General features: G+C 40.0%; 1 protein-coding gene and 1 pseudogene across 6 annotated transcripts in view; both read left to right on the top strand.

The window, feature by feature from the left end:
* Ankib1 (ankyrin repeat and IBR domain containing 1) overlaps nt 1-17,600 on the top strand; it is a 119,874-nt gene that overhangs the window by 75,115 nt on the left and 27,159 nt on the right. For all 6 annotated transcript variants that reach the window (XM_032907002.1, XM_032907000.1, XM_032907001.1 and 3 more), the window contains 3 exons: nt 2,781-2,925; nt 6,333-6,499; nt 12,352-12,440. In XM_032907002.1, coding sequence (XP_032762893.1) covers nt 2,781-2,925; nt 6,333-6,499; nt 12,352-12,440 — 401 coding nt within the window. The remainder of the gene's footprint in view (nt 1-2,780; nt 2,926-6,332; nt 6,500-12,351; nt 12,441-17,600) is intronic.
* Nucleotides 3,879-5,604, top strand: LOC116904118 (annotated as a pseudogene).

Here is a 17,600-nt window from a genome sequence, read left to right as displayed (position 1 = left end):
TGTAATATAAATTTCAGGTGTGCCTCTAAATATCAAGAATCAGTTTCTATCTTATATCCCAAGAATTTTAAGCATTGGTGGTCTCTGAACTTTTTTTAAATATATATTTATTTATTTACATGTTAGTACACTGTCACTCTCTTCAGACACACCAGAAGAAGGCACCAGATCCCATTACAGATGGTTGTGAGCCACCATGTGGTTGCTGGGAATTGAACTCAGGACCTCTGGAAGAGCACTCAGTGCTCTTAACCACTGAGCCATCTCCCCAGCCCTGTCTCTGAACTTTTTAAAGCAAGCAGTAGCCTTGAAAATTGTAAGAATGCAGATAATTGAAATTCTGTTAATCTGAAGTCAAATGCCCACACTAGTGATTGGATATGTATTACAGTAGAAATTCTGTTTTTCTTCTCATGCTTTCTCTCATTTCCTCTTAGATTCTGTCTTAGATTTACATTCTCATGTCTTACCTTGAACTTTTTGAGACAGTGTTTGAAATAAATGCAGATTAGTATAAATGAACAGTATAGAATCTTACTGTTTCTGGGGGCTCACAAAACTTTTTATTTAATGATTAAGCAAAAAATATCATAAGTATCTAAGAAAATCTTTAATATTATTTTTTTCATGGAATATGGGGTACCAGGTATAGGGATGTAGGGAGCATTACGTGTTTGAGATAGCAAATACCTGGTGGTTTGCTGCATTTGGTTTTTGTTTTGTTTTTTTGTATTGATTTATTTACAGTTTTACTATGGTACAATTGTTATATATCCATCTATACATTTAAAATAAATTAGGTCATAAATTGAGACGTGTACACCATGGAACTATCACCATAATCAAGATAATGAGTGTCTCTGTTAGCTTCCCATATTTTCTTATTAGTGTCGAGTGTGGGTGAAGTGGTTGCCCAGGCATTGGAAACCAAGCTCAGTGCCTAGAACACACATAATAGCATGCACTTATAGACCCAGTGTTAGAGGTGAGAGAGTCTGTGCCCGGAGCCCCTTGGCCAGCCAGTCTAGCCTCTAGCTCCATGGCAGTGAGAGGCTCTACCCTACCTCAAAGGAGGTGGGTGATAGTCTTTCCAAGATAACACTTCAGGTCACCTTACACACACACACACACACACACACACACACACACACACACACAAATGCACCCACCCTTACATGTACCTACACATCTCTTCCTGCCTTTCTATACTCCTCTCCCACCTTCCTTCACCCCTGAATATATATATATAATGGGATCAAGTCAATGTAGCTAATACAAGTTAACTAATTCATAAGAGTCAAACTCACAAACTAAAGCAATTTTTGACACAATTCTTGAGCAGAAACTCTTCTCTGGGTATTTAGTTTCTAAGTTTTAACTATTTTGGCTGAGGGAGTGTTAGCTAGGTTTTACCATTGGTGGTTGTTGGACTTGATTCTGATGTGAAAAATGACCTTTCCTATGAATTACTTGATATTTTGACCTTTAATGACCTTCCTCGTATAACCAGTATTATAGAAACTATCCCCTATTCTTACCTAACGCTAGCCAGAAAAGAATTTGGTAAGGGTTAAATTTTGTTCTTATTGTTTTCCTTGATACTATACCATCTGTTTAGCATTCTCCACCTGACCCATGGCAGCTCTTGTCAAACCAGACACCAGTAAACAAATTGGGTAGTAGATATATTAAGAAAAATATTATAAAATTAATATCAGTCTTCAAAGGACTAATGGCTTAACAAGTAATGGCATTTGCCCTCTCAGCATGGTGGCCTGAGTTTGATTCCCCAAGGCCACGTTAAGGAAGGAGAGGATTGGCTCCTGCAGGTTGTCCTCTGCTCCCTACATGCATATTGCAGTGAGTGTGCGTGCCCCATCTCACACAAATACATAAATGCAAAAACACTCCTTCAGCAGCACGTAGCAAAATAGAACTTGGCCTTTAATGAAGAATAGTGTTTAAAGGGCCTTATAAAGCTTGAAAACCCCATCTATTTCACTTTGACCATCTCCTCTGCATTGTAACTGTAGCCAGATGCTTTGAGGCATCTGTGCCATCGACTTAAAAGTAACCTATTCTTTCTACCCCCACAAAGACATTCTTCCCAATAGTAAGGCTTAAGCCTCAGTCTAATGCAGTCGTTCTAAGTCTCCCTTGGTGGTTTTTCCCTCTCTTCCTAAGTACAGTGAAATTAATAGATAGCACTAAAGGAAGACAGTGATAAAAATTTGGAAGTTGTTGATTATGATACCAGGCAGTTATAATTTAGTTAACTGTTTTCCATTTGTTTTCTCTAGAATTGCTAAATACAGTATAATCCAGAGCTAGGAATGTCTCTCCATAGAATGCTTGGCTAGCATGCATGCGTTCCAACCTGAGAATCATATAAAGCTGGCCTGCGTGGCACATACCTGTAATCTCAACAACACATGTGAAGGAGGCAAGACCAGAAGTTCTAGGACATTCTCAGTTAGAGAGCAAGTTCAGGGCCCTTCTAAGATTCATAAGACCTTGTCTCAAAAGAAATCCATTAAAATTCAGACTTAAGAAGTTTGTTTCTTGCTTGTACATAGATAATATTAAGTAAGTTAAAACTCCATGTGCATTGTCTGGCAGAGTGAGGGAGAAGAGTAAGCCCAGGTCTTGGTGAATACCATTGCACCATGTAGCTCTCAGTGTTATTTTGAACTCTCATAGAAAATCTTTAACAAGAAAACATTCTTAGTGTGTACAGATAACTTACATCCTCTTTTTTCTGTCAATTGCTATTTTAATAGGTTTTTAAATCTGAAAATTCAAGAAGGTGAAGCCCATAACATTTTCTGCCCTGCCTATGAATGCTTTCAACTTGTGCCTGTAGATGTCATAGAAAGTGTAGTTTCTAAGGAGATGGACAAACGATACCTACAGTTTGATATAAAGGTATGGTATCAGGGTATTAAGCCTGTGTTTTATTTTTATAAACAAAATAATGTTTTCTTTTTTCTTTCCCAGAAAAAATTATATAGTAATGTTGATATTAATTAACTTTGAGCCAAACCAGCATTTTGTAAGTATAAAAGGCAAAATGAAAACCGCTCCCCAAAAAAGCTGTTGTCCCTTTTTTATAACTGATGAAAATGAATTTCAAAGTACATATTTTCATGGAACCTACTTTTTTCCTGACAATATTTTATATTCCTGAGAGGAATATTTACAAACAAAATTTTAACTTAGAAATTAATCATTTTTATTCCAATTAATAGCTTAATACAATAAAAAACACTTTACTTCTTTGGTGTAAGAAGTATTATAATAGTTTTTATAATATTATCAAGATAATATTTAGAAATTTAGTGTTAAAATATAACATAATTATACACAAGTTTCTTCTTACACTTAATCAAAATAGTAGCACAAAATGTTGGCAAACTTCCGGGAGCCTCCTGGCCTGGAGCGGGTGAAGGGAGACACAGAGTTGGACTCCAGTGTAGCTTTAAAGACTGATGGTCTCCGAACACTTTAGCTCTCTAACTATTCTAAAAGCTTGTTCATAGCTTCTCAAAGATCTTAAAAACTTTCTTGCTCATTCTGGGGGTTAAAAGCTGCTGGCTTAGGCGAAAGTGAGTTTAGCTTTTATTTCTGAGTTCTCTCTAAAAAGTTTACTATGAATTTCTCTTAAGAAGAAGGGAGAAGGAGCTTATAAGAAAAGGGGATAAAGGATCTAATCAAGGGGGTTAAATAGAGTAAAAACAAAGCAGGACAAGGAGAATACTAAGAAAAGGGGAATAAAGAGAATTACACTATCCTCTCTTTGTCTTCAGCACTTTCAGAATACATGGTCACATGGTAAAAAGTTCATCACAGGTTTACACATAAATTCAAATCATAAATTAGACGTTTACAAGAATGTTTGTATGCATATCCGTTAGAAGTAATTATCTGACTAAACATTCATTATCTGTCATAGCTTTATAGGTTCATGGATAGTTAAAAGCCATAACTAAGTTATTAGTGAAGTTTTGTATAGATAAACCCAGTCAATATTTTATCTTCTGTCCTAGCCTATAATAATTCATTAGTTCCCTTTTGTGACCTTTGGTGAATGGTTTTACAACCTTTTAGAATGTGCTCTGAGTAGCAGATACCCGCTTGCTATCTCAGAAGCAGTTAACTCATGGTACTAAAGACTGGCAGGGCTCTCACTGCAGTTCAAAAGGATTTAATAGGAGTGTCATTAAAAGAGCTTAACAATTACTGTAAATTTAGGAATTCTTTTAAGATCATCATTAAGGTTTAAGAAATCGGTGGAGGGCAGAGAATCTTCCAGAGGCAGAAGCCCAAGGAAGTTCTGAAGAGGGAACTGCAAGATTTTAGAAAAAGCTATGCAGTCCAAACGGGAGTGCGAGTGATGGTGTGAGAGGGTGAATCCAGAGAACAAGGAAGTCCTGGAGACGTGGATAAGGGAGACAGGCATCTGCCTGGTGCAGGTCAACAGGCAAAGGAAGTATGGCGGGCCATCCCCAGCCCACCACCCTCAGGGTCCAAGGTGTTTATCAATAACTACCACAGGACATGTAAGAGCACCAGCTGATCCTGCCTTTCTGGCACGTGGGACGTTGGACGCCTCTGTGAGGTCCACCTAATGAGGACCTCAAGTGGCCTGAATCGCAGCTTTGCCTGTGGTGCCCAGGCTGCCACAGCTACGCTACACAGGCACCAGCTGCAGCCTTCCTGCCAGCTCCTGGTATGCCGAAACACCGAGAAGTACAAGTGGACAGGCTGCCTCTTAGTTTGAACACCGTGCTGCTTGCCCTGCAACTGCTCCGTCCCTGCCTGCAGGAGACATTGTCGCTACTGAGCCCTGGGTCTGTGCCCTCTCAAATTTTAGCTCAAGTTCAGCATGCACCAAGCTGCTGCCATGGCCAAAAAGGCCCTGGTAGAAGGCCAGTCATGCCTCTGTGGAAAGCAGGTGGCTGTGGAGTGGCTCAAGCCAGATCTGAAGCAGCACTTCAGCCAACAGCTTGTGGGTTCCTCACTGTAGTTTCTAGGGCCAGATCAGGGACAAGTTGGGGTCCCATGGGGCTTGCCCTGCTCTGCAACTGCTGTGTCAATGAATGATGGTAGGCAGCCCAGTATTCCTTACCAAGTGTTTAGGGACAGGGCCTGCTGGCTGGAATCGCTTCTAGTTGTGATCCCTGGGCATCCAGTGCCTTTCAGTGGCCTCATTTGGGTTGTGTTGCCTCTCATTGGCAGGATGGGCATGAGGTGGCCAAGGATGCTGTGTCTGCACAGCTGCTGGAGACACTGAGTGAACCTAGGACCAGCTAATGGTCTTCTGGGGCTGAAGCAGGTTCTGTGGCTAAGCAGTGACCCCTTAATACAGGCATCCTAAATGGGTAAGCAGAGCCTGTGCCAACCCCCGGCCCAGCAGCCTGGGCAGCCACTACTTATCCCAAGGAGATGGGCCTGATGACAGCAACTTTACCTGCTAGGACAGGACCCTGTCATACCTAAGTTAGTTGTGAGGACCCTTGCCCATCCCCACTGAGCCCAGGGTCTGACTAGGTCTCTGACTTACTATCCTTAGTCAATTCCCAGCTTGACAAATATTCAACACATACACACACACACACACACACATACAGAGACTTACACACACACATGCACACACGCGCACACAAGCTTACTATGAATCTGTTTTTATTTGGAGAACTGGCTGAACCAAGAGCCCTTCTTCCACTACTTGTCACTCATTTGGGCTTATGTGGTTTTGGTTTTCTATACTGGTTTTGTTTATATTAAAACCTTGGTTGGTTAAAAAAAATCATCTATTTGCCTATATAGCATCACTACAAGACAGTAGACCTTCATTGTTCTGCAGAGAGCTGCTCAAAAGTGTGGACAGGAATGTTATATATGGTTAATAATAGGAAAAGCATATTAATAACAGGAATCTTTCCTAAAATGAATTTCTACTGGGCCTTGCCCACCACAGCTCCATCGTAGATTTTAATCCAAGGTGGACCCATCTCAGGAAGATCACCTTCTAATTATTAGCTTGTTGGCTCCTGACAGCAAATCATTTTTAAGTTAGATATTTTTATGCAGATAATTGCATTTTTACCTTATTATCATTTACCTGGTTTTTAGGTTAAAGAAAAAAAGATTTGAAAATCATTCTATTACTTAAGATAATTGCTACATTTTTGATTCTGAAGTATTTACTTTTCAGTACTGTTTTTAGTATTTTTCTTTCATGTGCTTTTAGTTGCTGTAGAAATATACTCTGTTTTAGAATTTGCAGCTAAAACCGTTTCTTGTTTTTTCTTATTATGATTTTTAAACAGGCTTTTGTTGAAAATAATCCTGCCATTAAATGGTGTCCTACTGCAGGCTGTGAAAGAGCAGTCAGGCTGACAAAACAGGGGTCCAATCCATCTGGGTCTGACACACTCAGCTTCCCATTGCTAAGAGCCCCTGCTGTGGACTGCGGCAAAGGACACCTCTTCTGCTGGTTAGTATAAGACAGGCTGGAATCAGCCTTAACACTTTGCTGACAGTTTTCATAGATACTTTGAGCCTCGAATCAGATTTTTAAATACAGTGCACTTGGTACTATTTTTAGTAATTTAAGAAAGTGTAATAAACAATTCATAACTATTATGAGCATGATATTTCCACCATACTGAGTCTTTCTAAATATGCTTATATTATTTAATTGAATTATTTTTCCCTATGTACTGGATTGCATACTATTCTATCCATGTTATCCATAAGGAAACTCAGTCTCAGAAACACGTGTCGTACAGAAGCAGCGGAAATGGAATTGAAAACCCACTGTGGATTCCAGAGCCCATTTCTTACTCTGTAATAACAAAATTGTAAACTGTAGGTTAGAAAGTTCATAGTTCCATGTCTCCATAAACTGTAAGCCTTTGGCAACTGTTCTAAGCCAGGACTTCAAGGATTAACTAAGCAGTCTTTTCTAGATTTTCGACTTGGACTTGAGGTTCTCCCAAAATGAGTTCTTCAGTGACTGCAAAGCGTGAGCCCAGTTAAGACCTCGTGACTACTGCTTTTAAATATATTGTATTTTACTTATTTTCTTGTGCCTCCTGAGTATTGAACAAGGTTGAACTGATGGTGAATTAAAATTGCAAAGGCTATGTCACTCAGCATGCTCATTTGATTTCAGAGTAGATTAAGTCTTACTTAGTTAATCAGAAAAAGCATTCTGCCTTTTATTTCCAGAACTATGAAAATACTGTGTAAATATACTTTTGAATTTTTAAAAATTCCCTATGTATCTGTATGTGTGTATTGCACAAATGTGTGGATGTGCTCACAGTGTTTACATAGTGCACATGTGAGGTCAGAGGTAACTGGTGGGAGGCAGTTCTTCCCCTGCACCTGCTGAGTTCCAGGGATCAAATCCAGGTTGTGAGACCTGACAGCAAGCGCCTTCACCAGCAAACTTAAATGCACTTTAAATTTTAGATGAAAACTCTAGTGTTGTAAGTCAACATCTAATCATAGCACTGCTAATGGTAAAAAGGCAGCTGTGGAACTGTCCCTGCCCCATCACGTCTGTTTCCTGCTGTTCCCATTAAAAACAAACACACATGCTGAAGGTTAGAGGTCAGCAAATTACTGTGTCCACCTAGCTAAAAAAGTGAAATTTTGTTGGAGCACAATTAAGGCCTTCTATGTGAGTTTATTTATGTATATTTGTATCTGTTTTAAAGTTGTGACCCAGAATTGAGGTGTTGCCACAAAGACCATTGATACAGAGTTAGGTAAAGCATTTATTGTTTCCTTACAGAAAAACTCTGCTTTCTAGAGTTTGGATATAGTAATTAAGAAAGCAATACCAGATTACTATTTTTCTGGCTAAATGAGACTGATAAAAATAAAATACCAAGATCATTGCAATAAGTTCTTTTTATGTGCCTTAAAGGTAAATTTTCAAAACATTTAAAAGAAAATTTTTTCATCTTTGCAGTTACACAATTTTATTATTCACTGCTACTGACTGCCTCCCTAATACAGAGAGAGAGAGAGAGAGAGAGAGAGAGAGAGAGAGAGAGAGAGAGAACTATAGCATGAAAAATGAGTTAATAAAGCAAGTGTGTGGTGGTAAATGATACATTTCTCAGCATTTGAAGAAATGTACCAGTTTACTCTTTCTGCTGCCCAGATATATCAGGCTGTTAATGACTGAGATTCACAGAAGATGAAAGGCTGAGACAGAGCTTGGGCTCTGGTTTGAATTCCATCCCAGGCTGGGATCTGGGAAAGGCCATGTGGACCTAGATCCCATTTGGCAAATCATTACAAGGACAGCTGAGAACTTCCCACACTGAATCATTTTCTGAACCTCGGCCTGAGAGGAAGAAAGTCAGTGACTTAATGAAATGAAATTAGATTTTATGAAGGACAAACTCAAATTCTAAGTTATTTAGTTTAATCTAGTTACCTTTCCGTTTTGATAATCGCTCAACTATGTGATTGCTACATACTTTTCTGGAATTTCTGTATAGTTAGTCTGTGCCAGCACTATGGACATTAATGCACAATCCTTTTTTTTTTCTTTGCTTCTTAGTCATATGGAATAAATGTTTTGACAGTAATCAGAAATTTTGAGTAGAAATGATCACATCTTTTGATATTCTTATCTCATTTCACCAAGAAACAAAATGTCAATATGCATACATGTAGTTATTTAGAAAATTGCTTTCAAGACTCAGAACTCTAGCAAAAGTAAATATATAAAATGATTATTCAGGTTGGGGATTTAGCTCAGTGGTAGAACACTTGCCTAGCAAGTGCAAGGCCCTGGGTTCGGTCCCCAGCTCCGAAAAAAGAAGGAAAAAAAATGATTATTCTTGTGTAATTCACTTAGTATAGGTTATTACTAAAGTTCCTAATGACATATAACTAGAATGTTTAACTTCTTGATAGAAATTTTTTTCATTAAGTAGTAAAGATTGAAAGTAGAAAGTTTTTTTCTTTTTCAGAGCCTTTTGGAGCCATTTTCTATTCCTACTAACAGTGGTGTATATTAGCATATCTTCAAGAAAGGGCTGTTTCTTGTTTTGTTGTTGTTAGTTTTAGCATCCAGGGCTGAAGACTTTTAGACAAGCATGCCTTCCTTTCTTTATAACCCCTTACCTATGCACTTCCTTGAATATTCCATTAATATCTCTAGCCAGGATTCTCCTCTGTACCATGTTTTATGGACATTTTGAGATACACTTTGAGTAGATGCCAGACAGCAGTCACCAATTAAAAACGTTTTTAGGTGGAAGGTATGGTAGTGTCTCCTAGTAAACTTGGGAGACTGAGACAGGAGGATTACAGGTTGAAGCCAGCAAAACTACATCTAAAGAAGAACCAAAAATTCTTAAAGAGTTTCATTTACCATGTTAGCAGGACTACATTGGCAATGTAGGTCATCAGCTACTCTATCTAGTAGCCATTGTTACAGTATTGGAGGTCAAACCTCTTTTCTTGGATGCTTACTGCTCAAGATAAATGGCGACTGTGGTGCACTCTCTACAGCCCTTGCTGTAGTTCTTACAGGTATCTCCTTTTACCCACTCTCAGTATTCATAGGGAACTGACATTGTCATCACACCCTGGAACATGTCTCTCTGACTGGGCTGGCTCCTGAAGCAGTGGAGAGCCTTTGTCCTGTGACTGTTGGGAAGGAAGAACTTCTGTCTGTCTAAAGCCACAGCCTTAGAGATCTGCATATCAATAAGCAGTTACACTCTTGCAGAGGCCCTGAGTTCAATTCCCAGCAGCCACACGTGCTGGGACGTGGCTCCCAGCCATCTGTAATGGAACCTGATGTTCCGGCGTGTCTGAAGACAATGGCAGTGTACTATGTATTTACATAAAGCAGTTACAGCCTTTTGAGGAAGTGTTGGGTTTTTTAGATTCTATTTGCGGGTATTGGGTTTTCCTCCATGATTTTTTTTTATTTTAGTCTCAGAATATATTCTGACAGTGAGATCAATATACTATTATTGATTCTTCTAGGAGAAGATAGGGAATATGCTATTTAATCTCCAGGGATGAAAAAAATGTAATGGAACTAATTTATATTTATTAATTTCATTCATTTCTTTTAGTTGCTGCAAATGTATGACTATTTTTATATCCAGGATTTATTCCCTGCTTCCTTGAGATATAATTAACAACAAGGCTTTTTTTTTTTTTTAAATGAATAGTGAGAAATATAGGTTCTGCATTCCCACGTGAGTTCCCAAGCACCAAATCGGAAGGAATAGTTGTTTCTATCCATGACTACAGCATGTATTCCTTACTGCTGTGCTGATAGAAGGGAGAGTCTGTGCTAGTAATGGTGAGAGTTTGCACTTACCACAGATGAGTGTGCATGTGGGCACTCATAACACACGCACTTGTGTTTTACCTGACCCAGTCATTTCGAGTGTCTGTTAAATTGCAGGAACTGCACCTGCCACCTCTCACATGTTTGTTTTAAGAGAGGGGTTATCAGTGTGGCCTGGCTGTCCCGGAACTTACTCTGTAGACCAGGCGGGCCTTGAACTCAGAGACATCTGCCTGCCTCCACACCCTCCTCTGCCTCCACTGTGCTGGGAATAAAGGGTGCATCACCACACGCGGTCTCACTGCATCTTTCCTTTTTTCAGAACTTTTTTGTGACCTCTAGAGACCCTGTCCCCCTCTTTTTCTCCCCAGCAACCATTGATAACTGTTGCTTTGTTTTCTTTCTCTGTGAATTGGCCTACTCTACATTTAGTAGCAGTGAAATCCTACAGTTTTCATCCTTTTTAATCTGGTTTATTTCCCTTAAGAGAATGAAAGTCATTTGTTAGTACACTTGGTCCCAAGCTTACTACTGTTTAGGGACATTTTAGAGCCTCTGCAACGTGGGCCCAGCTTGAGGAAGTAAGTTGTTGCTGTGTAACAGGTGGACCCCAGGCTCCATACCTTCCCCACCGTGATGATGCCTGTCTGCTTAAACCATATGCCAAAGTTAGACCTAGCCTTTCCTAAGGTGGAACAAGAATAATACAGTTCCTAATGTGAAATTATTGCTAGATGATAATTGTTTCACTTTCTAGAAACCACCAACCTGTTCCTCAGACAGCTACGTCAACATTAGTGCCCAAAGGTTCCCGTTTTTAAGTTCTCAACACCTGATATTTCTAGTTTTCAGTTATAATTATGAAGTATGAAGTAAAATTAGTATCAGAGCATTTTTAACAGTGAAATATTAACCTCTTGGTTCTTAACAAACTTGATATTTACAAATACCTTTATTTAAGAAGGTGGTAGTGTTAATATCATGTCTAGATTTGGAATATCCCTGTGACACTTTGTAGTACACTATATAGCATAATGCTGAATCAAAATGACTGATTTTATGAACGGCTTAGCCTTTTATTAGTAGTTAGGTTCTGTCTTAGTTAGTGTTTTATTGCTATGAACAGACACCTTGACCAAGGCAACTCTTATAATGGCAGCATTTGTCCATTATCATCAAGGCAGGAGCATGGCAGCACCCAGGCAGGCAGCAATTCCTAATAGTGCCACTCTCTAGGCCAAGCATATACAAACAATTTTCACAGGTTCTAATATAGTCATAGAAAGAACATAATTGAGTCTCAAATGATAGGTTAATGTTTTCAGCTATTTATATCTAATTTCTGAAACCCTGTAAAAGTAACTGTGGTTGATTATAGAGATTTTGAAGGTAAAATGTAACTATAGAAATACGGTTTGCAGTGCTGGGAAAATGGATGTATGGATAAAGTGCTTACTGGATAGCAGATGTCTGTGACCCTGGCACTTAGGGCTGAGGTGACTAGAGACACAGTTACTCACAACTACAACCCTATGGGACCTGCCCTCCAGCACCACAGGCCCCTAAGACAGCAGCAGTGCACACACACCTCTACAGTAAGAATTAGAAGCTTGAGCTAGGCTAAAAAGCAGTTAATAAAGCTGTTTCATAGCTCCTGAAACTGCAAAACTAAGATGTATTAGATAAACTATGTGTAATTCTTTTTTTTTTCCGGAGCTGGGGACCGAACCCAGGGCCTTGCGCTTGCTAGGCAAGCGCTCTACCACTGAGCTAAATCCCCAACCCCTATGTGTAATTCTTAAAATATATAACCATACGGATTTTTAAAATTGGACTGAAGTTGTCTGGCTTTGGACTCTCATTTTTAAAATCTCTTTTGAAATTCTTCATATCCTATTTGTGCCTTAATTTTTTCAATTTTAAGATTGGATGGGTGTTCACCGCCCATGTTTTTTATCCATATAGCAATGGTGAATATCTTTCAATGGCTTTTCTGTTTTGTCTCTTAGGGAGTGCCTTGGTGAAGCACATGAGCCTTGTGACTGCCAAACGTGGAAAAATTGGCTGCAAAAGATAACTGAAATGAAGCCAGAAGAACGTGAGTGGAATTCTACATAGCTCTGCTACATGTTTCCTGTGGGCATTCAAAAGATAATGGTATAGGTCTCATAATCTTTATTTAAGAGGAATTTTCAGTTTTGCTAATGCCAGGCCCCATGATGCCCATGGCCTCTCTCACTTAGATCCTTTTGGAGGTAAGTTTACACAGGGCGAAATCACAGGCTTATCTTCACTTTTATCAGACTTTTTATTTAGCCTGGGGTACAAATGAAGGGCACACTTAACCTTTCCACAAAGCCCTTTTCATCCTTGAGTGAGCCAACTTGTTTTTCTGTACTTTGCAAGATGAAATGAATGGTCTATCGTCTATACTAAGAAAAAGTCTATTTCCCTGGAATTTCCATGATGAGTAAGAGAAATTAATTTCTTGCTACTTTGAGGTTCTATATATTTGTTTAAATATGAAGACTTCTTTTTCCCTCCATTTTCTTAGAATTCTTCTTCTTTTTTTCATGGAAATAAGTTCTTCTCTCATATAATACATACTGACTACAGTTTCTTCTCTCTCCACTCTTCCCAGCTTCCCAACCTCCTCTCTCCCCATTAGTTTCTTTTCAGAAAGGAGCAAGCCTCCAAGAGAAAACCAAACCTAGCCACCCTCCATCCCAAAGCTACACTAGGACAAGGCAGTGAGGCAACCCAGTAGGAGGGAGAGCTCTAAGAGCAGACAGAGGAGTCAGGGACACGAGGCACCCAGTGCGCCCCAACGTAAACAACCCCAGTATGCATGCAGCCCCATGCAGGCCCCACGCTTGCCACTGTGAGGCCCTGTGATCCCTGCTCACTTGATTCAGATCGTGAGGCCTCTGCAAGCACATTATCTCTGCTCTGTGGTAGAAAGGATCCAAAGTGGTGTTAGCAATCCCATTCTGCAGATGAGATGGCACTTGGATTGAGTGGCATGGAGCATATATCAGGTGATTGAATAGATTTTCTGAATTTCTGAAGGATTCCTTTTTACATTCTTCTCAATAGAAATTCCCATATTTTAAAAGTGAAGACATTTTCTTTTTTATTGGATATTTTATGTATTTATATTTCAAATGTTATCTCCTTTCCCCTCTCTCCCATACCCCCTCCCCCTCCTTCTATGAAGATGTTCCCTCCCACCCACTCCCACCTCAACGCCCTGGCATTCCCCTACACTGGGGAAATGAGCCTTCACAGGATTAAGGGCTTCTCCTCCTATCAATGCCAGACAATGCCATCCTCTGCTACATATGTGACTGGGGCCGTGGGGCCCTCCATGTGTATTCTTTAGTTGGTGGTTTAGTCTGCAGGAGATCAGTGGGGTCTGGTTGATTGATATTGTTGGGGACCCCATGCTCAGTCCAGTGGTGAGCTGCAAGCATTCTCATCGGTATCAGTAAGGCTCTGGCAGAGCCTCTCAAGAAACATCCATATCTGGCTCCTGTCAGCAAGCACGTCTTGGCATTAGCAATAGTGACTGGGTTTGGTGGCTACATATGGATCCTCAGGTGGGGCAGTCTCTGGGTGGCCTTTCTTTCAGTCTCTGCTCCACTCTCTGTCTCTGTATTTCCTCCTGTGAGTATTTTGTTCTCCCTCCTAAGAAGGAATGAAGCATCCACATTTTGGTCTTCTTCTTGAGCTTCATGTGGACTGTGAATTATTTCTTGGGTATTCCGAGCTTTTGGGCTAATATCCACTTATCACTGAATACATACCATGTGTGTTTTTTGTGACTGGGTTACCTCACTCAGGATGATATTTTCTTGTTCCATCCATTTGCCTAAGAATTTCATGAAGTCATTGTTTTTGATAGCTGAGTAATATTCCATTGTGTACATGTACCACATTTTCTGTATCCATTCCTCTGTTGAAGGACATCTGGGTTCTTTCCAGCTTCTGGCTATTATAAATAAGGCTGCTATGAACATAGTGGAGCATGTGTCCTTGTTGTATGTTGGAGCATCATTTGGGTATATGCCCAGGGGTGGTATAGCTAGGTCCTCAGGTAGTTCAATGTCCAATTTTCCGAAGAACCACCAGACTGATTTCCAGAGTGGTTGTACCAGTCTGCAATCCCACCAACAATGGAGGAGTGTTCCTCTTTCTCCACATCCTCACCAGCATGTGCTGTCATCTGAGTTTTTGATCTAAGCCATTCTGACTGGTGTGAGGTGGAATCTCAGGGTTGTTTTGATTTGCATTTCCCTGATGACAATGGATGTTGAACATTTCTTTAGGTACTTCTCAGCCATTCAATATTCCTCAGCTGTGAATTCTTTGTTAGCTCTGTACTCCATTTTTAATAGGGTTATTTGTCTCTCTGGAGTCTTAACTTCTTGAGTTCTTTGTATATATTGGATATTAGTCCTCTATTAGATGTAGGATTGGTAAAGACCTTTTCCCAATCTGTTGGTTGCCGTGTTGTCTTAATGACAGTGTCCTTTGCCTTACATTTTCTTTTAAAGTAATATAAGGCAAGATTTAGTGAGAGTCTTCTTTTTTTTTTTTTCCTTCTTTTTTTCGGATCTGGGGACGAGAGTCTTCTTTTTTAGATAATGGAGTTACTTCGAAGTGTTGCAAATCAGGATCAAGAATTCCCTTGCTGAAACTATACTTGAGAGCAAAGCACATAATAAAGATGATGTGAGCCTTTAGGAAGGCAGAGAGTCAGAGAAGCTGTCAAATTGTTTTATATAGCATATGGTAACCTAGAGTTAAATAGACATGAGTACAACTAACTGAGATTGAATGAGAAAAGAATATCACAGGGTTTTCCTAAAATCACAGGGTCTTCCTGAAAGTGATGAACTATGAATGAGCTTCTCTGCAGAGGCAAAGGTTTGTTCTAGGCATTTGTGCTTGCATCAGAGTGTCACTTGGAGAGAGAGACTGGCAGTGGTGAGACCACTGGGCTTGGGTTATGTGAAGGAATTACCCATTGCCCACGGACTGGGCCTTAGTACTGTAGATCCTTGAGGTTCATGTTGTCCATGTCACTTGTTCTTAATAGAATAAGCCGTGAAGTACATTATTTAAATGGGATATAAATTTATCAAGCATTTTTGACAGAGTAGCTGGTAACTGTAGAAGGGTAGCTTTAAGAATAGATAGATCAGTGTTTGAGAAATTAAGCTTTTAAGTGTGTGACACCAGATAGACCGTTATAACATTAGTCAGAGTTAGCAAATTCAGATAAAGGCGATACCTTCTAGGAAAAAGAGTGGCCCTTGATGTGCACATTTGAATGTGTGGTAGTCACAGGGTAAGTGGTTGGAGATGATCAGTGGAATTATAGAAGTGCTTGCCTCAAGCTCAGTAGAAATAGTAAGAATAGTTAGTATTCTCTTTAAATGCTGTTTTCTTTATTTAAGTACTGTTTGTGCTAGAATATAAAGTTTAGATGCCATCTGTTTTTGTTGTAAATAAGTGTCATAAATATTGTGAGAGAGTATTATTTCTTTTGTGAGTTGTGGAGAGGAGAAAAAGGGAGCCAGTCATCTCTAAGAGAGGGTGACAGATTTGATTGTAAACTGAATACTTAAAACCAGGTCAGTGTTCTTAGGGAACATTTTCAGGGACAGGATGAAGTAGCTTTGTGAAACGTGTGTAGTTGTTGACTAACAACTGCAAATTCAGTGCTGCGGTGTGGGACGACGCAGTGAGCGGGAGGCTGTACTGGCAGGGGTTCAGACCAGTACAGTGGTCAGGTGAAAGAAGTCCTGCAAACCTGGCTGTGGACACAGTGAATGGAATGAGCTCTCATAGACTGACGACTATGAGGTGCATACGCCGGCTGTTCAAGCCGTGGTGTAGCCAGCATGCTAATTCTAGAATGTGAGTGCCCCTAATCTGAGACTACTGCACAGTGCCAGCTGAGAGAGAGGCTCTGAGGGCTTAGCAAGATGAGTGATTCAGGTGGGCTTAAGTGGACGGAGGAGTGAAAGAAACTCAGTGCAGTGTCATTGTTTTAAATCTAGCATGCTTCCTAGTGGTCTGGAAGATTGCTGTGCCACAAGATGTAATTAGTCTAGCATACTAATTTATTCTAAAACAGAATATGGTCCAATGATCTGATTTGAAATGTAAAGCAAGTATTGGGGGAAAATATTTTTAAAGGACTTGTATTTGTTACTTTCTCTTGCTATGGTAAAACACCATGAACAAAAAAGAAAAGGACAGTTTATTTGTGCTTAGGGTTGCAGAGACCTAAGTGTCCATGATGGCATACCATGTCACTTAGCACCAAACATGGCAGCTGGAGCAACAAGCTCAGAGTTTGCATCTTGTCAACAAGCATGAAGCAAAGAGAATGAACTTGGAGTGGTACAATGCCTTAAGCTCTCAAAGCCTATACCCAGGGACATACTTCCTCCAGAAGGGTATCCCAGCTAAGCTTCCCAAAAAAGCACCACAGGGAGGCATTTCCAGTTGGGCACCACAGAGAACTTGCATGTTACATGTGCAGTACAAGTTGAGAGATGTAGCTTCTTCAGTCATCACCCATGCTTACCTGGCCTTTCTGGTGGCACAGCTGCCTTTGAATTACCTATTCTTCTTTCTGTAGCTGATCCCCAGTAATCACAGACTGTACCTGGGTGTGCTGTATAGCATTGCTACTTTGGTCTGACATTGTCTTCTCTATGGAATGCAAATAGACACACACATGCACATACACGCATGCGCACACGCACACATACACACGCACAGAAATGCCATGTAATGTGCTGTATAACCAGCTCATTTGGCTTACAAACCTTCACTCACATAGTCTGACCAGTACCATTGTTGAAGATGCTGTCTTTTTTCCAGTGAGTATTTCTGCCTTCTTTGTCAAAATCCGGTGTTATAGGTATGTGGATTTATGAGTGGGTCTTTGATTCCACTGATCAACATGTCTGATTTTTGGCCAGTGACATGCTGTGTTATTACTATAGCTCTGTAGTACAATTTTGAGGTTAGGAATTGTGAGACCTCCACTAGTTTTATTATTTGGGATTGTTTGAGCTGTCCTGAGTTTCTTGTTTTTCCATATGAAACTGGAAATTGTCCTCTCAAGATGTGGGAAGAATTGTGGTAGAACTTTGATGCAGTTACATTGAGTATGCAGATTGCTTTTGGTAAAATGACCATTTTTACTATGTTAATTTTATCGCCACATGAGCATGGG

The sequence above is a fragment of the Rattus rattus genome, chromosome 6, assembly GCF_011064425.1.
Source record: "Rattus rattus isolate New Zealand chromosome 6, Rrattus_CSIRO_v1, whole genome shotgun sequence".
Classification (NCBI taxonomy): Eukaryota; Metazoa; Chordata; class Mammalia; order Rodentia; family Muridae; genus Rattus; species Rattus rattus.
Note: the sequence above shows the minus strand (reverse complement) of the source record. Positions and strands in the feature narration are given on the sequence as shown.